This window comes from Aotus nancymaae, unplaced genomic scaffold (genome assembly GCF_030222135.1).
Source record: "Aotus nancymaae isolate 86718 unplaced genomic scaffold, 86718_ANA_hifiasm-v0.15.2.pri h1tg000077l, whole genome shotgun sequence".
In the NCBI taxonomy this organism is placed as follows: domain Eukaryota; kingdom Metazoa; phylum Chordata; class Mammalia; order Primates; family Aotidae; genus Aotus; species Aotus nancymaae.
This window is the reverse complement of record NW_026988492.1, coordinates 7,468,592-7,493,915: the sequence shown is the minus strand read 5'-3', so window position 1 is coordinate 7,493,915 and position 25,324 is coordinate 7,468,592. Positions and strand designations below refer to the sequence as shown.

General features: G+C 36.7%; 1 protein-coding gene across 2 annotated transcripts in view; it reads right to left on the bottom strand.

Annotated features, from left to right (window-relative positions):
- The window catches only part of ODAD2 (outer dynein arm docking complex subunit 2), a 142,490-nt gene that overhangs the window by 69,336 nt on the left and 47,830 nt on the right, over positions 1–25,324 (bottom strand). For both annotated transcript variants that reach the window (XM_012474187.3, XM_021676441.2), the window contains 6 exons: positions 23,726–23,872; positions 23,127–23,336; positions 18,551–18,793; positions 17,305–17,415; positions 14,195–14,349; positions 12,469–12,711 (listed from right to left, as the gene is read on the bottom strand). In XM_012474187.3, the coding sequence (XP_012329610.2) occupies positions 12,469–12,711; positions 14,195–14,349; positions 17,305–17,415; positions 18,551–18,793; positions 23,127–23,336; positions 23,726–23,872 (1,109 nt within the window). The remainder of the gene's footprint in view (positions 1–12,468; positions 12,712–14,194; positions 14,350–17,304; positions 17,416–18,550; positions 18,794–23,126; positions 23,337–23,725; positions 23,873–25,324) is intronic.

The window sequence follows — 25,324 nt, the reverse complement described above, 5'->3', positions numbered from 1 at the left end:
GAATACACAGATTTTTTCCAAAAGTAACATCACAACCTTCCTGCACTTAGGAACACTGGGCAGCACGTCAGTACTATGCTTAGGGACCATATTAAAACAGCAAAATCACCATCCCAGAGCACAAACGGTGAAAAACATGTCATTAAACAGACTGCCAAATGGACGACCTGTTCGCAGTGTGAGAGCTGGAATGAAAAGTCAGAGTGTCACCTTTTTGGGCTTCAGCAGAGAACATGTGCACCAGGCGACTCAAAATGTGTCCCTGCTCTACACGCGTCCGGGAATGACAGTGCAAGTGATGTGAGTATTGATTTGGGGGTAATAAATAAAGTTTAGAGACTATATGAATTCATCAACTCAGAATCTGCAAATAATGAAGACTGACTGTATTTTAATTAACCATTGGGAAACTGCAGTCTCGTGAGGGTGATAAACAGACCATTATAATCTGTGATAAATGCGCAATAAATGTGAGCATGGGGTTTCTCATGAACACAGAGAGAAGACACCGGTTTACTCATAGACCACAGAGATTCTCCCCCTGTTATGCACTTTCCAACTGTAGCTGTTTCTCAGCCATGTCCGTATTTTACTATAATAATCCATCACTTAAGGTCTATAACAAAACCTCTTTCACAAATCCTCTGGCATCCTCCTCCTTTAAGCTTTTTTTAAATTTTGCTCTCCCTTTTCCTGCCTCTCATACCATGTTACTTTGCCTTGTAGTCATGTGTTGTGTGCTTCTTATCTCCCCAATTACCATGTAATCTCCTTGACAGCAGGAATTCTGGATTTCCCACCACACTCCCAGCAGGCTACCACACCAGTGAATATTGGTGAACTGGATCTGAAACAAGACAGCCTTTGCTTACTCTTTTTCGATGAATTAAAAATCTCTCGCAACACAAGTACACTCCTCCTTAAACCTCATACTTGCAAAATACATGTTCAAATTCTAAATCTAAGCAGTAAAGTTTTCATTTGAAGTTGTCTCTAAGTGGAAAGTGTATTTTCCTAGAAATTCTTAACAATTTCATTGCTTTCTGCATATACAGTGGTGGTCTTACAGGTGGTGTTAATTTATAGCACTGTCCCTTTTCAACAAGTCTATCCCTTATATAGTTCTTTAATTTGATTAGCATCTTGCTCTGAATTCATTTCCAGCTACAGTATGGTAGCTCTTCTCATTTTGTATGTTAATAGAATCCTACATTAATTTCTTGAAATTATAAAAACAAAACTGAATTACATGCTTTTTTTTTTTTTTTTTTTGAGACAGAGTCTCCCTCTGTCACCAGGCTGGAGTGCAATGGCGTGATCTCGGCTCACCGCAACCTCCACCTCCTGGGTTCAAGTGGTTCTCCTGTCTCAGCCTCCCAAGTATCTGGGACTACAGGCGCATGCCACCATGCCCAGCTAATTTTTGTATTTTTAGTTAAAGACAGGGTTTCACCATGTTGGCCAGGATGGTCTCGATCTCTTGACCTTGTGATCCACCCGCCTTGGTCTCCCAAAGTACTGGAATTACAGGCAACCACACCTGGCCTGACTTACATGCTTTCGAGATCTTCAATTTTATCCCAGAAATCAAACTGCCTGGCTGGCAAAATAACAGCTCTAGAAAGATGAATACATGTACATATTTTGACTATTTAAAAAAAAAATAAACAAACCAAAAAGATGCAGCTGCTTGCTATGTTTCTCAGGCTCTGGTTATATTAACATTTTCCAGGACTGCTATGAAGTTTGGCTGGCTCGCCTGCCCATTGAGGTCACATATATGAACAAATGTGAACAGTCTGTGCCCATACTGTGGGCACAGGCAAGGTTGTAGGGTTTCTTTCTGGCAATATTAACATATCTATTTTGAAACCATAATTTTGCATGTTTTCTAAAAACTTCACAGTATTTGCTGAAAATTACACTGATAAATACTATTGTATGACAGTGGCTCATACTAAGTGTGGTTAGCTTAAAAGAACATGATGTTCTTAAACCACAACATTAAAAGATGCGACTGTCATCTACAAGTTTTGAAACCAAGTTGGCAACTTAGTAAAATGGGAAACATTAACATATGTCAGAATTGAAATGATCATCCCTGGGAAAAACAGATTAGAAGAGAATTTTACCTTTTAAAAAATTCTCGAGATTTTTACATTTCTACCTCTATGTATTATTCTAAACAGGCTATGAGACAACAAATTTGGAGAAAAGATATGAAGGCGGCAGTCTTGGGAAAAGTAGGTCAAAAATTCTTTGGGCTTTGGAAAGCAGGAGGATAGTCTATACTTTTTTTTTTTTTTTTTTTCCCGAGATGGCAGTGGCGCGATTTCAGCTCACTACAACCTCCACCTCCCAGGTTCAAGCGATTCTCTTGCCTCAGCCTCCGAAGTAGCTGGGACTACAGGCATGCACCACCATGTCCAGCTATTTTTTTTTTAATTTTTATTTTTAGTAGAAATGGGGTTTCACCATGTTGGCCAGGATAGTCTCCATCTCTTGACCTCGTGATCCGCCTGTCTCAGCCTCCCAGAGAGCTGGGATTACAGGCATGAACCACTGCACCTGGCCCGTCTATACTTTTATAGTTGATATAAACAATATGATTAGAAAGACTCTAGAAACTTTGTCAGAAAAATTATTCATCCTACAGTAAACATTTTTTTCTTTATTTTTCTAAACTTTTATTTTCGTTTCAGGGGTGCATGTGCAGGTTTGTTATATAGGTAAATTACATGTCATGGGGGTTTGGCATACAAATTATTTTGTTACCCAGATAACAAGCATGGTATGTGATAGGTAGTTTTTCAATCCTCACCCTCCTCCCACCCTCCACCTTCAAGTAGGCCCTGGAGTCTATTGTTTCCTTTGTTGTGTCTATGTGTACTCAGTGTTTGCTTCCCACTTATAAGTGAGAACATGTGGTATTTGGTTTTCTATCCCAGCATTAATTTGCTTAGGGTAATGATCTCCAGCTCTATCCATGTTGCTACAAAAACATTATAGCAAAATTAAAATGAACAAATGAGACCTAATTAAACTAAAGAGAGCTTCTGCACAGCAAAAGAAACTATCCACAGAGTAAACAGATAAACCCACAGAATGGGGGAAAATATATGCAAACTATGCATCTGACAAAAGTCTCATATTCATGATATAAGGAACTTAAATTAACAAGCAAAAACTGAATAACCCCATCAAAAAGTGGTCAAAGGACATGAACAGATACTTCTCAAAAGAAGACATACACATGGCCAGCAAGCATATTAGAAAATGTTCAAAATCAGTGATCATTAGAGAACTGCAAATCAACACAGGGAGATACCACCTCACTTCAGTCAGAATGGCTACATGAAAAAGTCAGAAAATAACAGGTGCTGGCAAGGCTGTGGAGAAAAAGGAAAGCCTGTACACTGCTGGTTGGAATGCAAATTAGTTCAGCCACTGTGGAAAGCAGTTTGAATATTTCTCAAAGAACTTAAAACAACTAACATTCGACCCAGCAATCCCATTATTAGATATAGACCTAAAGGAATATAAATCATTCTACCATAAAGATACATGCATGCATATGTTTATTGCAGCAATATTCACAGTAGCAAAGACATAGAATCAACCTAAATGCCCAAGAATGGTAGACCGGATAAGAAAATGTACATATACACCATGAAGTACTATGCAGCCATAAAAACGAATGAGATCATACAATAAATATCAGTGAGATCCTATTACATTTAAGGCATTGCAACACATCGAGAGGTGCAAAATATCTAGTTGTCCAACTTTTAGCAATGCTGAGTTTGGTCATTTGATTATGCTGGTGACCACCAGATCTTTCCATTGTAAAGATGTCATTTTTTCTTTTCACTGTATAACAATCTGTGGGGTCATATTACATTATTCCAAGAAAGTCCTGTTCCAACAATCATTCCCTACTTTAAGTTTTAGCATCCATTAATTATCTTTTCCTAAAATAATTATTTTATTTGGAGTTGTAAAATAGTGATTTTTCTAATTCTGTTCATCTTCTCAATTTATTAGTTGGCATTATTCTATGAAGAAGAGCTTTTCTCTCATTAGCTAGAGCTCAGAGTTCCTCCATAAAGGCAGAATAAATGTTTACCGAATTTGTGGTTATCTCCTCTGTAGGCAAGGGAGAAATATAGCATTTACATTATATATATATATATATGTGTGTGTGTGTGTGTGTGTGTGTGTGTGTGAGATATATATATTTATATATAATTATACAATATATAATATATATCACACACATACATATATACATATATAACACATACCTAATTTATATATGTATGTGTTATATATATATATAACACACACATACATATATAATATGTATATATATTTATGCATATATATTTATATATGTATGTATGTGTTATATATTCATTTATACAGTTGACCCTTGAATAACATGGATTTGAACTGTGTGGGACCATTTATGCGTGGATTTTCTTTCATCTCTGCCACCCCTGAGACAGCAAAGCCAACATCTCTTCTTCCTCCTCTTCCTCAGCCTGCTCAACATGAAGACGACCAAGATGAAGACCTTGATGATGATTCACTTGCACTTAATGAACTATTTTTTCTTCCTTAGGTTTCTTAATAACATTTCTTTTCCTCTAGCTTACATTATTATAAGAAATCAGTATCTAACATACAAAATATGTGCTAACTGCTTATGTTATTGGTAGGGCTTCTGGTCAACAGTAGGCTATTAGTAGCTAAGTTTTGGGGAAGCTAAAAGTTATAAACAGATTTTCAAATTCATGGAGGGTTAGCATCTCTAACCCCTATGTTGTTCAAGACACAGCTCTAGGGAGAAAAAACTAGAAACAAACAAATCTACAACCATGATTGAAAATTTTCACACCCCTTTCTCAGGAGTTGATAAAATAAAATTTAAAAACTGGTAAAGATAGAAAAGACTGAAAAACACACTTAACCTACTTGACTTAATCAACATTTTAAAAGTGTTGCATGCAACTATTGCAGAATAGACTTTTTTTCTCTCAGTGCAAATGGAATATTGACAAATACAGACCAGATGACTGAGTCATAAGCCAAATATGAAAGAACTGAAATCACATATAATATGATCCCTGACCTCGTGGTTTTAAACTAGAAATCAATAACAATATGGGATCTGGAAAATAACCAGTTTTGGAAATTAAGCAGCACTTGTAAATAATCCCGGGGTCCAAGGTAAATCACACAAAAAATAGAAACTATTTTGAATTAAACAAAAATGAAAACATAACTTATATTTGTGGGATGAGGCTAAAACAGTGCTTAGAGAAAAGTGTATACCTTTAAATAATTGTATAAGAAAAGAATTTGCCTATAATACCAATGAACACAGCTTTTACCTTAAGAAGCTAGAAAAAGAGGCAAAAGTTAAACATAAATAAGTACAATAAATAAATAATAAAAAACAAAGGCTGATATTAATGAAATAGAGAATGGACAAAAATAGAGAAAATAATGTCAAAAGTTGGTTCGTTTGAAAGATGAATAAAAATGGTAAACCACTAAAGAAAGGTTGGCAAACATTTTCTGTAAAGGTCCAGATAGCAAATATTTTAGGCTTTGTAGGTAACATATAAGCTCTACTGCATAGTCTTCTTTGTTTTCTGTGTTTTTGGTTTTTTCTTTTTTTTAGCTCTATTGCATAGTCTTGTTTTTGTGAAACCAATTGAAAATATAAAAATCATTTTTAGTTCACAGATTATTTTTTAATGGACCATGGTCCTCCCATAATTGAGATTGATGGAGAGAGAGAAAAATGAGAATTTCTATTATTACAGAATCTACAAAGATTAAAAGAATAATATAATGAATAATATAAGGATATTACAAATAATTTTAGGCTAATAAAATAAAATGAACATATTTGTTGAGAAACGCAAATTACCAAAACTGACCCGAGAGGGAATAGAAAACCTACATAGTGCCATATCTTTAAAGAAATTGAATCTGTAATTTTAAAAACCAATTAAACAGAGATCCTTTTCACAAAGAAAATTCCAAACCTAGATAATTTTGCTAAGTGAATTATATCAATATTTAAGAAAAAATAATCCTACATGAACTGTATTAGAAAACAAAGAGAAAAAGTAATTTCTCAACTTGTCTTATAATGCCTGCATAACCCTGATACTAATGCTTGACAAAGATATTATAAGGAAAGAAAACTACAAACCAATATGTCTCATGAACATAAACACAAAATATAAAATATCAGCAAGATGAATGCAAGAATGCAAGAATTCATGAAAAAGGTAATACAACATGATCAGAGTGATTTTATCCGAGGAATGGAAGGTTGGCTCATACTTTCAAAACAAATCACGGTAAGTCACTTTATTAAGAGAATAAAAGAAAAATCATCTGATCCCCTCAATAGATATACAAAAGCATCATATAAAATTCAAAAAAATCTATTTTTTATTAAAATATAACTCTCACAGCAAACTAGGAATAGAAGGAAACTTTTCCAATCTGATAAAGCATCTACAAAGATCCACCACTAACGTCACACTTAATGGTGAAAAATTGAATGCTTTCTCCCCAAGATTAGGTACAGAACATATATATTTGCACTCATTTGATTACAACAGAGGTCTTGGCCTGCTTAATAAAGCACACACACAAAAGAAATAATAGGCATAAGGATTGTGGGGTAAAGTAAACTGTCATTATTTGCAGACTATGTAATTCTACACATAGAAAACCCTATGGTATCTACAAAAAATTATTAGAAAAAATAAAGTTAGCAAGTTTGCCAGCATACATAAAGATATATTTGAATATACAAAGGTATATTCAAAAATTAATTACATATCAATTACTTGTAATAAACAACTGGAAAAAATAAAAAATAATTATGAATCATAAAACCATAAATAAGTAGATGACTAGAAAAAGTATAATGCAAAATGTGCAATAGTCTACATTGAAACTATAAGGTATTGCTGAGAGAAATGTAAGACTCAAATAAATGGTTATACATACCTTATTAATGGATTGGCAGTCTCAATATCATTGAGATTTCCATTTTCCTTAAATTAGTTCAGAAATAGACCCATTCATTTACAGTCAATTGAATTGCAACTGAGATACCAAGATAATGAAATGAAAAATAATGTTTTCAATAAATGATATTGGGACAAATGGATACTGTATGAAAAATTCAATTTTGACCCCCTTTCATTCCATACTTAAAAACTAGTTTGATCACAGACAGGACAGAATCCCATGAACCTTAAAGGACAACCGAAAAATTGACCTTCCTCAGATTAAAGATTTCTGCTCAAAAGGCAGTCTTAATGCTTATTAGGGAACAATTACTCCACAGTACATATATCTAATAATGCATATGTATTCAGAATAGGTAAAGGATTTCAACAAAAGAGAAACAATCAAATTAAAATGGGCAAAAGACTTTAACAAGCCACGGAACAATATATACAAATACGAAAAGTCACTCAATACCATTAATTACTGGAAAATGAAAATGAAATGATACAATGACCTACCATTTCATCCTATTAGGATGACTAAATTAAAAAAGAAAAAAAGGCTGACTACACTAAGTATTGGCACTAGTAGGAGTGTAAAATTATACAATCCCTTTTGTGTACTATTTGGAAGTTTCTAGTAAAGTTAAACACATATTCTATGATGACTCAAAAATTCCAATGCAAGATATGCAATACTAATCTAGCGATGGAAATAAAAAAAGTGGTTGTTTAGAGTGGGCATGAAAATTGATTGAAACATAACATGAGTAAACTTTTCTGGATGACAGACATGTTTTATAATTACTTTTGGCTGCTGGTTATATGGCTGTATACAATTATGAAAACTCACCAAACTAAACAATTAAGTGTAAAAATAACTCATAATTTAGAACAAAAACGTCAGACAAAACACTCTATACTTTCATTCAGATACATTCCAAGTAGAAACAAAACTAAGCTATAGTTTATAGGGATGCACTCTCAAAATTATGAAAATGAAGCAGGGTCCTCATTACCATAAAAGGCAAAAAAGAAGCTATCCCCAGAGTAAAAAGAGGTGGCACTGAGTGGGCTGTGAGGACTGATGGCCAGGGGGGTTTATAATAATGACAGTATTCTACTTCTTGACTTGGATGGCAGTTACATAAGTGTTTCCCTTCCAATAATTTAATAATGTGTTAATTTTCATTATGCACTTTCCTTTATGCATATTTTACAAATTAAAAAAAAATGTAAAGGCTTTTTACTTTATTGTGAACACACATATACAAATATGCGCTCTCACAGTAAATAGTACTGAGAAACCCATTCCTTCAGCTATTAAAATGAGTGCATATCACAACTGGCTGCAGGAGATACAGAATGCGGAAAAATAAAACCCACATAATCCTCAAATTAAAAAATCCTTAGAGGCTGTTTTAAAATGAGAAAACCAAGATTGGGAAGATTAAATGATTCACATAATTACTCTCCATTGACATTTTTATATCTCAGTTAAATCTATATGCTTGTAAAAGTATGCAGATGAAAAACAAAAATGAAAATGTGAGAGAAAAGAAAAATGTTCTTGTTGATATAAACATATAAAACATATATTCTATTTTATGTTTTGCATAAACCCTGACAGGTCACAAAGACTGGTTCTGTGGCAAAATAAATATCTGGGCAGCCACAGAGAGATTAAATCTCTTCTGTATACAAACAAGCATGGCCTTACTTTTTTCCTCCCTTTTTACAAAGAACAAATAAACCCAATGCAAAAACTGAAAAAAAAAGTATGTAAATGCAACATAATTATGTTTAAACCACAGAAGAGAGGAAATTTAGAGTTACAGATTCCATGGTAAGTTTTAATTCTATCCTTGTGTATATGAAAGAGTCTTTCATTACACGATCACATAACACTAGGCCATGTAACAATCAGTCCAACAAATGTTTACTTTACAACGTGTGGAAGGAAAATATTTTCTAAGAGAAATTGTAGGAAATTAGTATATTATTTATGTAAATTGTTAGGTAACATTTCTTAGAATCCTGGGCATTTGCAAAATATTAATAAAAATACCTGTTCCTTAATTTCCTTGATCTAAAGAACATTAAATTTGGAGGATAGCTTAAGCCCAGGAGTTAAGCTGCAGTGACCCCTCATCATGCCACTGCACTTTAGCCTAGGTGACAGAGTGAGACCCCCACCTCCAAAGAGAAAAAAAAAAGGAACATGAAATTCATAGGCAGGCACTTACTTATGTTGAAAGCTAACCTTTAAATTTTAAGGCTATTTTGGAGTAATGGAAAATTTAGAGCATTAGACTTTTAGTATGTTTTGAATCATGTATACCGGGTAATTTGTATAAAAAAATAGTAAAGTCTGAGTAACTCATGAAGATCCATGAATTCAAATAATTTAAAAAACCCACAACAGTCCTTATCAGTCTTGGAGTTTGCTGGGATTCCTGACAACTCATATATCTATATGTATATATAAATGGATTTTTTTTTTAAAAAAGAAGGAATCAATTATTTATCCTGCCTTATTTGTATGAGTTATATTTCAGCTTAACAAACAGCAATTAATTCTGAGACAAACCTAGCAAAATTATTACATTACAAAGATAAAGAAAAAATCCCCAGACCAAAAATGAAATCAAGTAATTTACAAAGGCAAAATAATTAGATTAGCATCAGACTTTTCAAAAACATGTTATGAAGCAAGGCAATGGAGCAGTATTTTTCTTTTTAATTTAGTGAAAGAATGTGGGAATCAAGAATTTTAGGCCGGGCACGGTGGCTTATGTCTGCAATCCTAGTACTTTGGGAGGCCAAAGAGGCTGGATCGCTTGAGCTCAGGGGTCTGAGACCAGCATAGGCAACATGGCAAAACCCTGTCTCTACAAAAACTACAAAAATTAGCTGGGCTTGGTGGCATGAGCCTGTAGTCTCAGCTACTTGGTAGGCTAAGGTGGGAGGATTACTGGAGTTCAGGAGGTTGAAGCTGCAGTTCCACTGCATTCCAGCCTCGGTGACAGAGTGAGGCTCTGACCAAAAAAAGGAAAAGAAACAACAATAAAATAACTTTATATCTAGGAAGGCTGTCCATTGAGCATTTTGGGGAAGTTTTAACATGTAAGAATTTAGGGAATTCTGCACCCATGAGCGCTTTTTGAAGATTCTCCTAGAGGATGAGCTCCAAACTAAAAGAAGACTCTAGAACATAAGCTAATGAATCATATATGCATAGATCATATAGACAAATACATATGTAACTGTTGATCTATGTTTGAAACAAAGGCAGGTTCAATGGTGGAATAATGATGTTTGATGTTATATATAACAAAACAGAAATAGTGCACTTTAAAATTGGGAGGAAAAGAGAGAAAAAGAAAAATAGAATGATCCCATTGATTTCCATACAGGCAATAGGTGAGAATTAAAAGAAATCAATAAAAACCGAGAAACTAAATAGTGAATGGGCTGGGCACGGTGGCTCAGGCCTGTAATCCCAGCACTTTGGAAGGCTGAGGTGGGTGGATCACTTGAGGTCAGGAGTTCGAGACCAGCCTGGCCAACATGGTGAAACCCTTTCTATAATAACAAAAATTAGCTGGGCATGGTGGCAAGTGCCTGTAATCCCAGCTAGAATGGTGACTGAGGTAGAAGAATCATTTGAACCCAGGAGGGAGAGGTTACAATAAGCCAAGATCACACTTTGCACTCCAGCCTGGGTGACAAAGTGAGACTCTGTTTCAAAAAAAAAAAAGGAAAGGGAAAAAAAATTAAAAATGCAAACCTTTCTAAAGAACAGGAAATTAAAGAGCAAGCAATAACAAATTAAAGAACAAAGACTGCAAGTCTTATAGCAAAATATAATTATAAAATATGACATAGTTGAAACTAAACATTATTCATATCAATGAATGTGAATAGGTTTAATTCACCAAAATAAAAACTATTTTTAATTGGCTCACAAAGCAAGACCCAATTTATATACTGTGTGCAAGGGCACATCTAAAACAATGTGATTTAGAAAGACTAAAAAGGGGTAGATCAAGATATATCAAGCAAATGGAAACAATAAGAAAGCAGAGATAAAGATTCTGTTATCAGACAAAGTAGAAATCAAGCCAAAACACATTAAACATGACAAAGAACAGCCCTTGAAATATCTAAAGCCATAATTTATAACCATTAGAAACATTTATGCACCAAATAGCACAGCACCTACTGCATAAGATGTAAAAAGACTTAGATAAAAGTGCACTAATAATAAGAATTTTTTAATACAGCAGTTATAGCACAAAAAAGATCAAGTTCACACAAAATAATAAGATGAAAGCCATAGATTATATAAAGTAGATCTAGAGAATAAACATCAAACTCTGCACTTTGTTGATAAAGAATCCCAAGCACTGGCAGGGCATGGTGGCCTCACATCTGTAATCTCAGCGCTTCGAGAAGCCAAGGTGGGAGAATCACTTGAGGACAGGAGTTCAAGACTAGCCTGGACAACAGAGTAAGACTGTATCTCTACAAAAAATTTTAGAAATTAACTGGGTGTCGTGGCACACACTTGTAGTCCTAGCTACTTGGGAGGCTGACGTGGTAGGATTGCTTAGTCCAGGAGTTCAAGGCTGCAGTAAGCTATGATCACACCACTGCATTCTAGGTGACAGAGAGAGACCCTGTCAAAATGAACGAATGAATGAAAGAAGAGAAAGAAAAAGAAAAAGAAAGAAAGAAAAGAAAGAAAAAAAAAGAAAGAAAGAGGAAAAAAAGAAGAAAAAGTATCCCAGTACCCATAAAACACACACACACATATATATAGAGAACAATATTTAAGAATGATAGAATTATATATATATTATATGTATATATATACATATAATATGTAAATATATATACATATAATATATATATAATTTGTTCTATCATTCTTAAATTGTCTTCTCTTCCTAATTAGACAATAAGGAGTAACATCATCACGTAAAATCCTTGTCTCTTCCCTTCATCAGTTCACAGTTCTTGCTAGGTGCTCAAAATATATTTGCTGAATAGATGAGAAACAAGAAGAAGACTATTATGAGAATGTGCCTGGAACTCTCTAGAAGCCTGGTTAGATAGATGTATAATACTTCCCTAGGAGACAGAGAAAAGTGTTGTTGATTGAATAAAGGTTTCCACCTGGGAAATTGATTACTGTGTATTGTAAATCCTTCCAATATGCCCAACTTAGCCTTCCATCTCATATAAGGTAACATTTTGGCTCTATAAGTCATGATTTAATAACATGATTATTTATATGACACATGGTATTTTTTCATCATTTGTGCACATCAATTATAAATGATGACACTATTCTGTGACCTCCCAAGTGTTTTCCGTAACACTTATATAAAATCTTTCCACTTCCAGGGCCACTTACATCATACTTTCAGGTTCTACTGCACAAGCACCAACTGCTTTTGTAACATTCACAAGAAGAGCTTGGTTTATTCCAACAAGGAGGTTCACAAGTGGCTGGATGCCGCCACATTTCCGGACAATGACTCGGTTTTCATGTTCTTGGCAGCATTCTCCCAAGGCCCCAACCACATTCACAAGTACTTCTTCAGGCTGATCTGTTAAAAGTCCCACCAAGGTTTCAATGGCTTTATATTCCCGAAACCTACGTTCATCATAAGAAAGACAGAGAGAGAATTGTGTTTTGTATAAGGTTAGCTAAAAATTAGCAAATATTCATTCAATCCTTACAACAACCCAATGATGCAGATATTATTCAATCGCCATTACTGGATGGCTAATCTGAAGCTTGGTAAATAGTAGAGCTGACATCTACACCCAGCCATCTGCTCCAGACCTTCACCCTTGATCACTGTGCAGTACAGTCTCTAAGAAAACCACAGCCTCTTCTAAACCTGAGCGTCTAAGATTCCACTTTGCTAGGGCTTTCCCCCTATCTTACAGAGACTACTTTACCTGAATGAAGTCTTCTAAATGTTTAATACAAATATATTATATGTTATATATTTTTGTTTTTAAACACATCAAATATGGCTCTATTGTACCTATTTGGATTTAGTTGGTTTCTTAAAAGGAGTAGTAGCTTGTGCTACTTAGATTTTTAAAAAGTCACTCTTGGGTATCTTCCATATTAACCACTAATAAATTTGAGCATCTCTCTTGTTATAAAATTTCACTCTGATTTATATATGTATATGCATATGTGTGCATATATACACACACAAATATACACACACACCCACCAAAGGAAGCATGCTACATAAAGGTAAATATCTGAAAATTACTAGTTTCTATACAGAACATTTTTCCCTTTCTAATACATATCAGCAGTATTTAAGTACTATGATGCAGCTGAGGTTTTAATTAAGATAAAAGTTCCATTAGCCGAGGTTACTTTTAAGTTAGCCATGACTTCGCTTTGCCTTATTTATTAAGTAAACTTATTTTGTGTTAAATGGTCAGAGATGTGAATTTCTTGTTAAAGGCAATAATCAGATGGAGTAAAGGAGAAATTGCCTCAGAATATCCATCTCTGAGAATGGAAACTCTAAAAAATATGAAGAGATAGATTTGAAAATTAAGATAAATCACATGATTGTAAAGTTTATAAATACTTTAAAATCAAATTAAATCATATTTTAAAATATGATTTTAATAATTTAATCAAAAAATTTGATAATTTAATCAAATTAAATCATATTTTAAAGAGTAACTGGTTAATTGACATTTAGCTGATTCATTTTGTTTCTCTTTAGAAAAGAAAAAAGAATAAAATCACTCCCATCTCTAAAGATTCCATGGGAAATCCACCCAATCACCTTGGTAGGTCCCCATGGAAAATATCAGAGATATTTCTAATTCAAATGGCTGCCCATATGCAAAGTAGAGAGATCATGTCAGCAAGCCTCTTAGTGCCATTGAGGCACAGAAAAAGTCATTACCAGGTAGTGGGCAATTTCTATTCTATTCTATCCTATCCTAAGAATCCTGTCATTCAGCTAACTTCATCCAGAATGTACACCTACCACTAACATTAGAATCGACTCCTTACTAGAATGGCATTAAATGACAAGAGGGTATTTTAGAAGCCATATCTTCGTTTCAGAATACTGAGCTCCTTCTCTTACTTGGTCACATTCTCCTTGCTGATGGAACATTTCCATATTGCCCCTGTGACAGCGGCTAACCGCTCTTTATTGTCAGTCTTATTGAGTAGACTGGCCAAGGGTTTAAGTCCTCCATGCAGCCTAACGAGGTCTCGGGTTTCCTCATCTTCAGCACACTGCAGAAAGTCAAATCAGAGGCTGTCAGTGATCAAGGAATATCAAGTTTTCGATAATTGCTAAAAAGGCTGCCATTCTAGTAGCTATGAAACTTCTTTCTAGAGAGATCATTTTCTGAAGGTGCCTCGAAGTAAAATATAATTCATCTCTCTACTGGTAGGTTTCTGACAGTACGTCTCTCTCCTTATGTGGCCTTGGGAATAGATAGCAGTTTCTACATACTCGCAATTCTCCTGAACCAGTTTTGAGATAGCCTGGGCATCTCCTGAGGCAAAGGTCAGTGAGAAAACTACAACTCCACACGCAGGGATGGAGGATTTCTGCAGTGATGCAACTCAGAATTTTGGGGAAACGTAGAAGACAGATTAGTGATAGGGATTTGGTCAGCTCTTCAATGGCCCCTGAAATCTAGAGACAAATGTATTTTCTTTTCATTTCTTTTCTTTTTCTTTTTCTTTTTTTTTTTTTGAGACAGAGTCTCACTCTGTCACCCAAGTTGGAGGGCAGTGGCACGATCACGGCTCACTACAACCTCCATCTCCTGGGTTCAAGTGATTAGAGACAAAGAATTTCTCCAATTCTCCATGCCCAGAGCAGTGGGTGATATCAATAGTACCTGACATTTTATTCAAATATGCTTATCCGTGTTTGCATCATCCTTTGAAATAAATCTTTACTGCACAGATGGTCTCAACTGATCATTCTTCCCGGGCTCTAGAGCCAACAGATGATACAGTTAGCAGAAACTTGGCTATTACCCCAAGTGCACAGTTGTTTTTTGATGTCATGTGGTGTGGATATGTGTCATGTGTCACCCATGGAGGCCATGGAAGAAATCCTCATCACAACGCACCACATAGGTACCTGCCATGTTTATCTTCTGCATGTGATTTTCAATTCTGGATTAGAGGCACCTTCTAAAAATGAATCCCTATTTCTAATCAACTCAATGGTTACTCCAGTGAGTTATATATACAAGTCAGGGCTATATACCATTGTTATGGGCCAAATTGTGTCCCCTCAAAATTTATATATGGAAGTTTTTTGTTTTTTAGATGGAATCTGTCTGTTGCCCAGGCTGGAGTACACTGGCACAATCTCAGCTCACTGCAACCTCTACCTCCTGGGTTCCAGCGATTCTCGTGCCTCCACCTCCGGAGTAGCTGGGATTACAGGTGTGCACCACCACACCCAGCTAATTGTTTTTGTATTTTTAGTAGAGATAGGGTTTTGCCATGTTGGCCAGGCTGATCTCAAACTCCTGACCTCAGGTGATCCACACCTCCGCCTCCCAAAATACTGGGTTTACAAGCATGAGCCATTGTGCCCAGCCCATATATTGAAGTCTTAATTACCAGTTCCTCAGAATGTGACTGTATTTGGAGACAGAGCTTTTAAAGAGGTCATTCAGGCTAAATGACCTTTTTAAAATTACTTGGGTGGGCCCTGCTCCAACAGGACTGCAGTCCAAGAGGAGACGAGGACACCGGTGTACACCCAGGAGAGACGGTGGGAGGACACAAGCTGAGGAGAGAGGCCTCAGAAGAAACCTAGTCTCAGACTTCCAGTCTCCAGGGCTGCGAAGAAATAAACTGGCTGCTCAAGCCACCCAGCCTGTGGTATTTTGTTATGGCAGCCCTCCCTCACAACCTAATACAATCCTCTACTGAAATGAATCCCTTGATCTTTTTGTTGTTGTTGTTTGCTTGTTTGTTTTTGAGATGGAGTCTCACTGTCACCCAGGCTGGAGTGCAGTGATGCATTCTCGGCTCACTGCAACCTCCAACTCCCAGGTTCAAGCGACTCTCCCACCTCAGCCTCTTGAGTAGCAGAGATTACAGGCACATGCCACCATGCCCAGCTAATTTTTGTATTTTTAGTAGAGATGGGGTTTCACTATGTTGGCCAAGATCATCTTGAACCCCTAATCTCCAGTGATCTGCCTGCCTTGGCCTCTCAAAGTGTTGGGATTACAGGTGTGAGCCACCATGCCTGGCCCCTTGTATCTTTTTGACATACTCTCTGACCGCACATCTTAAGTGTATTCCTCTAGCAAATCTTCTCTGATTAGGTTGAAGCTAATGTGCACAGTGACCAGCCATTCACTACCTTGTCAAGGCCATTTTTCTCCCTTTACCATTCTAATCTGGTTTCTGGTATACTATGAAATGTATTAATACACAAAAAGTTAGTGTAGACTACAATAAGTGATAAACCAGAAACACACACACCCATTCCTCTGGCTAGTCTTGGTAGGAGATAAATGCCCCAAGATTATTTGAACAGGATATATTAAAAGCAATATAGAAGCACCCATGTACTTATTTATCTACTTTATACTAAGTACATGATTTTAGGAAACAAAGATGCATAAACGTCTTCTAGAAACAAATAGTCACAGACGTCAAAGCAGGTTTCTCTGACCTATACAACTTATCTCTCATTACCACAGGACAATGGTTCTTAGACCTAACTGTGTAGGAAAATCCAATGCGGTACTTGTTAAAAATGCAGACTGGGCACAGTGGCTCATGCCTGTAATCCCAGCACTTTGGGAGGCTGAGGAGGGAGGACCACTTGAAGCCAGGAGTTCGAGACCAGCCTGGGCAGCATAGTGAGGCCACTGTCTCTGAAAAAACAAAAATAAAGAATATTAGCCAGGCATGGTAGTGAATGGCTGAAGTGCCAGCTTCTTGGGAGGCAGATATGCGAGGATCACTTCAGCCTGGGAGACTGAAGTTACAGTGAGCTATGATTGTGCCATTGCCCTCCAGCCTGGACAACAGAGCAAGACCCCATCTCTAAAAACAAAAAAAAATTAAAGCTTAAATAAATAAATAAATAAAATGCAAATTCCTGAGTCCCATTCTCACAGGAGGAAACCACATGGTTAGAAAACTACCTTAAACAATGTGAGAAAGAGCGCCGACACCTGTTAAGAGAGTTCATTGCACCTGATAAATGGCCATGGCGCAGTGCTCCTGCAGCTGCTCGTTCTGACTACTTAGGTTCTTGACAAGGCTTTTAATGATCCTTCCTGCTTTGATTGCAGCCCGGTAGCTTTCCTAGGAATAAAAACCTACATATTTATGTGTCTAAGGCATGAATATAAGTATCTGTTTACATTTATTAATAAACATGCTGAACAAACTTTCTTAGGAAATAATCACCAAAGTTCTAGCTTCACATATCCCCACATCAATAAGAGAATCAACTGAGTAATATACATGTATGTGTGTGTATATATACATATATATAGTGTGTATATATGAATATCAGTATATGTATGTGATTATATATAAAATGTCAGTATATATATGATATATATGTCACTGTCCTATCAACTGATAGGACACTGATTAAATCAGTACCTGTGTGATATATATATATATATAATACACAGTAATCAGTAATCAGTACACAGGTACTGATTAAATCTACCTGTGTGATATATATATACCTGTGTGATATATGGAAATATATAGTACCTGTGTGATATATATATATATATAGTATGATACATATATATATGTATATAGTACACAGTAATCAGTACACAGGTACTGATTAAATCTACCTGTGTGATATATGGAAAAATATAGTACCTGTGTGATATATATATATAGTATAATACATATATATATATGTATATAGTACACAGTAATCAGTAATCAGTAATATATATATATATAATACACAGTAATCAGTAATCAGTAATCAGTACAGGGGTACTGATTAAATCTACCTGTGTGATATATATATACCTGTGTGATATATGGAAAAATATAGTACCTGTGTGATATATATATATATAGTATAATACATATATATATATGTATATAGTACACAGTAATCAGTAATCAGTAATATATATATATATGATACACAGTAATCAGTAATCAGTACAGGGGTACTGATTAAATCTACCTGTGTGATATATATATACCTGTGTGATATATGGAAATATATAGTACCCGTGTGATATATATATAGTATAATACATATATATATGTATATAGTACACAGTAATCAGTACACAGTTACTGATTTAACTAGTGTCCTATTAGTTGGATCTCTCTTTCTCATTGCTGACTTCTTGGAAAAAAAGAAACTTGAGCCATCATGATAACCTTAAAAACAATTTTTGGACTAAAGAAAGTCAAGTTGAGAAGTCAAGGGAAGCAGAACCAGCGTGAGTACCTCTGAGGCACATTCTTGCAACGTCCCCACCACTGGAATTAGCATGTTTTCATGAGAAGTCTTCAGCAGCCGAGCCAGCAGAGGAAAGCCCCCTGCTTTGCGGATGGCTTCTTTATTCGCATGACTCTTACTGCAGCTCCACAGGGCCAGTGCCCCGCAGCGAGCCACTTCCACATCTCTGGCCTCATACAGGCTCAGCTGGGTGGGTTCTGTGGAATCATGTGCACAATCTAGTAGAGCAACCTACAAGAATAGATAAATCCAGTGTTAATGGAAATCTTAAAAATCTTAAGCATTCTTCAATAGCTACCAAGGTTGCTTACCAAGCTCACCTCCATCAAAAACAAGAACGTTTTACACTTTGGGAGGCCAAGGCGGGTGGATCACGAGGTCAAGAGATCGAGACCATCCTGGTCCACACGGTGAAACCCCATCTCTACTAAAAATACAAAAAATTAGCTGGGCATAGTGGCGCGTGCCTATAATCCCAGCTACTCAGGAGGCTGAGGCAGGAGAATTGCCTGAACCCAGGAGCCAGAGGTTGTGGTGAGCCGAGATCGCGCCATTGCACTCCAGCCTGGGTAACAAAAAGCGAAACTCCGTCTCAAAAAAAAAAAAAAAAAAAAAAAGAACGTTTTAAAAAATCAATTTTCATACTCCATAGCGGCCAGGGAAAGCAAACAAAACCCTACAAAAAATCTTCCTTTGGATTAGGGAGCGTATACATTTCCTTTTCACAAGAAATGTAAGCTCACCAAGATAGTATTTTCTTAACATGGCTCTAATATTTACATCAATAATATTTGTAAACCACATCCTCAGCCCAAACATCTCAAAAAACTAGCCTCCCCAAACATTAGCACTTTCTAAGGAGAACTGAATGGACTTTATACTCTTAAAGCCACAAGACCTGACCAGGAACAGTGGCTCATGCTGTAATCCCAACACTTTAGGAGGCCAAGGTGGGAGGATCACTTGAGGCCAGGAATTAGAGATCAGCCTGGACAACACAGCAAGATCAAGATCCTATTTCTAACCAAAATAAAATAAAATAAAATAAAATAAAAGCTGGATGTGGTGGTGCATGCCTGTAGACCCAGCTACTCCAGAGGCAGAGGTGAGGTGGGAGGTTTGTTTGGGCCCAGGAGTTCAAGCCTGCAGTGAGTTATGATCACTCCACTGCACTCCAGCCTGGGCAACAAAGCAAGATCCTGCCTCAAAAAAAAAGAAAAACAAACCCAGAAAATAAAAACCATGAGACCTCTTTGGAGGACATAGCCTTCCTCATGTGCTACTGAAGCCAAACAAACCAAACAGCACAACTGCCAGCATCCATCTTTTTCTCTGAAATAACTAAAAGTCACTGAAGATCTTAAGGGAAAGGCAATTTACTATAAGGATTAAGCAGGATGTCAGGTTGCCCCATGGAGGAAGGGAAGCCAGACCTCCTGAGAGCTGTGATTCGCTGTCAGCCACCCTTGCAGGCTCACTGTCTCTGTCTGGGGCTTAGGAGACATCACCTATGCATGTCTACTCCATTCTTCTCTCCCTGACGGTCAAATTCCACAGATACTGCCCATAACCACCAATATCAAATTTAGAAGGGAATAATAGCCCAGGCTAAGTAGAGTCTCTCAATCCCAATTCCAAGTTCCTGGGATAGAGAACCAGTAGGACTGGCTTGAATCAGGTGGACAGTCCTGGTCTAATTAGATATGGACCCAGGAAAAACGAGGAGGAGGGAATGGAGGCTTCCAGGTGCTAACTGCAGGTGGGATAGCCATGTGGGAGAAATTTGAAGACCATGGGGTTGAACACAGATGCACAACAACAAATGATGTGGTATGGAAGTGCTCAGAAAGCCCATAGCATTTGTGACTGGTTTGGAACTGCCTGGTGGTTAGGAGATGCTCCTCACAATCTTTGCCTTGTGAAAATTTATTCCTTGATTTAACCCATTGCCACCATGACCAGCACTATTGGCTGATTCACCAAAGATTGGTTAAATAATTGTCTTACTTGTTTTAATTAACCTTTCTCAAATGTGTGTATAAGTCATAGTTATTTCCATTTTTAATGTTGGCAGTGTTGGGGTCTTCTTTTAGAAGTCATATTTTTGTGACCAGAAATATGCTATAGGAACTTAATTCTTGTTTATATCAGTAAGTCTAGAGGAAAACTGGTTTTGTTACATGTTGTTTTGCTTAAAGTCACAATTTTTGAGAACCTATTGATGATATTAAATGAGGACTTACTATACTAGATTCCTGAATGTGATGCATAAAACATATTTTAATTTTATGTTACATTATCCATTATTACAGTTTAATGCGAGTGGTGTCAGTAGACAGTCACATCAACCTGCCAAATTATTTCATTATTTAAGCAGAATAATGATAATCATAGTAATAATTACATTTTCTCTGGCATTTTTAATGAAAATTTTCAAACAGAAAATCTTAAAGAATTTTACAGTGATTGCACAGCAGACTTCCCTACATCCACCACTTGGAGTCTATAATTAACATTCTGCCACTTCATTTTATTACGTATCTCACCAACTATTCATGCATCTATCCAGTCATGATTCTACCTTATTTTTGAAACAAATACATTTATAATGTTTCAAAGATGACAAATGAAAATACAGAATGTCTTTTGGCAAATTTCTGAACACATTTCTCAGTGTACATATTTACATTAAAATCCATATTCACCCAATAGATATGTATTAACCCTTAATATGGGTAAGGAACTGGGCTAAGTGCTGTGAAAGACACAAGAATGAATAAGGCCTGTCAAAGTGCAGAAGTGGAAACATTACAGTAAGATAACGGTTCTGGGGGAGACACAGATCTACTGATCCTTACTAAGAAGGTGAAAACACATTGACTTTTAAAAAGTCTCTCCTAATGACGGCAAAGGTGGTAAGCAGGATTCTGATATTTTTATTTTGATGCTAGCTATTGAGAAAATTACTTTTTCTGATTATAAGAGCAAGACTTAGATATAGAAGACAAATTGGCAAATGTAGAAAAGTAGGCAGAAAAATTGGTCATCACTTCAGAGAAAACCCTTGAGAGCAATTTGTGTGTTTATTTCTAATGCTTATTTCTAAAAATTGGGATCATAGATAGCAACAGTTTTTAATCCTGCCATGATTTTATACAATATTAAATATTATACATTTTATTTCTTGCTATTAATATACTTTCAGGCTGGGTGTGGTGGCTCACGACTGTAATCCCAGGACTTTGGGAGGGCAAGATGGGTGGATTGCGTGAGCTCTTGAGTTCGAGACCAGACTGACTGATACAGTGAAACCCTGTCTCTACTAAAAATATGAAAATTAGCCAGGCTTGGTGGCATGCGTCTGTAGTCTCAGCTACTCGAAAGGCTGAGACAGAAAAATTCCTTGAACCTGGGAGGCGGAGGTTGCAGTGAGCTGAGATCACACCACTGCACTCTAACCTGGGTGACAGAGCGAGACTCCATCTCAAAATAATAAATAAATAAACTTTCAACACAATAGTGATAGCTGTCTCAGTAGATATTTCTTGTGGATACACTGCAGACCATTTTACTGAGCACACACTGCTAAACACCCAGGCTGTTTTCAGCTCTCAGGCTTCTAACAATGAGATGAACAAGAGCCTGCAGATCTGACTGTCCGCTTGGAAGAGCATTTTCCCACTAAGGTCACCACATCAGAGGCCATGGGCCACCAGTAAGACTTACACATAAAAGGCAAATTGGCAAATGCAGAAAAATAGGAAGAAAAATCAGTCATCACTTCCGAGAACAATTTTTTTGTGTTTATTTCTAGTGTATTTGCTCTCTATAATAGTGGGTAGATCTTTACAATCTATTGGTGGCATCATAGGCCGGGCATGGTGGCTCATGCCTGTAATCCCAACACTTTGGGAAGCCAAGGCAGGTGGATTATTTGAGGTCAGGAGTTTGAGACCAGCTTGGCTAACATGGTGAAATCCTATCTCTACTAAAAATACAGAAATTAGCCAGGCACAGTGGCAAGTGCCTGTAATCCCAGCTACTTGGGAGGCTGAGACAGGAGAATCGCTTGAACTTGGGAAGCAGAGGTTGCAATGAGCCAAGATCACACCACTGCACTCCAGCCCGAGCCACAGAAGTGAGATTCTGTTTCAAAAAAAAAAAAAAAAGGCATCATAGACGTCAACAGCTTTTCAAGTTGTAAAGCTTTTGATGTTTTAAAGTTTTCAGCTTTCCACCGAGCAGCAGGTCTCACCATCTCTTACATCTATACATGAATCTATAGGTGAATGCATCCCTACCAATGTACCATAGGTGGTGACCGTTACATCTGCTTTAAACATTTTCTATTTCTTTTAAAAATGAGTTTGAACATGTTTTTATTTTGGACACTCAGTAATATAAATATGCAAAAATAATTCTTAAGGACAAGTGATACAGACAGAAGGCTCCTGGAACATGCTCTCATGGCTATGGAATGTCCAGCGTGGCCAGGAAGGACAGCAAGGAGCTGTGTGCGGTGCGGCTGGCACTCGATGGCGATAATGATGTCAGGACTACTCACCAGTTTGGTGATCCCCCCGTACTGCCTCACCACCCGCCGTGCTCTTTTACACTTGGCGACATTTGCGATGGTCTCAGCTGCCAAACACTTCAGACTCTTGTGTGGAGAATCAAGTATATTCACCATAATTGGTAAGCCCCCAAGGTCAACAATATTACGTCTGATTTGTGGATTATGACTGATTTCCTTCAGTATTTTTAATGAACCAATCTGCGTGAGAAAAAAAGAAAAAAGATGAGTGGTGAATATGTAACCCATGCTATGTTTTTAAAAATTCCGAGTCTACCTAAAATCCTTCCCCAGTTAAGTTTTTTAAGAAATAGTTTCCATTCCCAGAGGTTACACACATCCTGCATATTCTCCCATTTACGTAAACAATCCTCATTCAGGAAGCATGAGAGACAAATGGAGAAGAGCAAAAGAAAGAAGAAAAGCAGAGAAAAGAGAAGGTGCAGTGAACAGAATTAGCGGGTCATCAGCAATAATAGCAGATGAAGACAAGAACCAGGCAGCAAAGGAATGGTGGACGCCTAGAGCTAAGAAGAGAGCCCCAGGAAGGTGGAACAAGATTCCACATCCATTGTGACAGAGCCACTCACCTTACATTTGACTTCATCAGTTTCAAGCAAATTTATCAGCACTTCCAGGCCTCCAACATCTCTGATGGCCAACTGGCAGGTTTCTTGAGCTAAGTTGAAATCCCTCATTGAACACAACGCAATCACTGTAGCTGTCTGATTTCCTCCCTATAAAGATGCAATGCCAGAGAAAGGTTAAGTAAAACCACGTTCCCATAGAAATGCACTAAATAGTTATGAATCCATGAACTAGGAAACGTGTCTCTGAGTGGGCTAGAATTTGTTAAATGGATCAAGTAGAGTTAAAGCATGGAAAAGCTGTACAGAGCATCGTAAACCATTGTTCCAATTAAGAGTCAACATTGAAAGTGGGCTGTCTCCTTTAAACAGCCATAACATCAGGCAGTATTCATCTATTAAAGAGAGTCATGGGGCCAGCCTTGAGAGGCTGACTGAGGAATGGGACATGTACATGGAGCTAAGAGATGGCCCCCCCAGTTATTGAAGAGGGTATTGCATGATGCAAAGCATGTCTGCAAATTATTCCTACAGATGTGCATAGAACACCCTGGAATAGGAAGAACCCAGAGAAAAGGAAACTACGCAGGAAGCAGCACTGCAATCCATACTGGGACCTAGAGTAGGTGGTGTGAGGGACGTGGAGTTGGGAAAAGAGAAGCAATTCCAATCGGACCTGGAAATCAATGGGATGGGCAGGACAAAGACGAGAGAAAGCATCAATGTGGTGAGCAAAATCCTGGCCCAACACAGAGAGTCTTGCAAGCCAATGTCTTCTTGGTGAATCACTATATGTAAAGAGTAGTAGTGAGATGCTCCTTCAGGATTCAAAAAAAGAAAAAAATCTGAAAGATTAAAAATAAAACAGAATGATTGACCAGTGAACCAGATCTGCCAGGAGATTAAAATCAGAATTCACTGCAGGAATTCTTAGACAATGTCCACGGGTCATTTCTGCTTTGAAAATCTTCTAAGGAGTAGTACATAGTCTTGCTACTGCTATTCAGCTGGCTGATAAACAGGAGTTCTGACATCAGCACTGAAGTAGCTCATCACACACAAAAGCAAGATTGCTGTTCATTTTTGCAAAAGATGTTGGTAATAGACAAGCCTTTGATTCCTGCTTCAAAACATAGTAATGATGTTTTAAGGGAATACACCTTCAAATTATGTTTATTTCCATTTATTATTATAATATACTGCCATTATTTATCTGTATATATATATAATTATGTATATAAATAGATTATATATACATAGTAAATAAGGTAAACATCTACTTTATAAATTTATACATTATCTATTATCCATTATCTATTTTATAATTTTAAAATATATATTAAAATATATAAAATATTATACATTGTTTATATATAAATTTAACATTTTAAATACATTACACATAATAAATATAAATATAAAAATGTATCATTGAGATACCATCTCATGCCAGTTACAATAGCGATCATTAAAAAATCAGGACACAACAGATGCTGGAGAGGATGCGGAGAAATAGGAACGCTTTTACACAGTTGGTGGGAGTGTAAATTAGTTCAACCATTGTGGAAGACAGTGTGGCGATTCCTCAAGGATCTATAAATA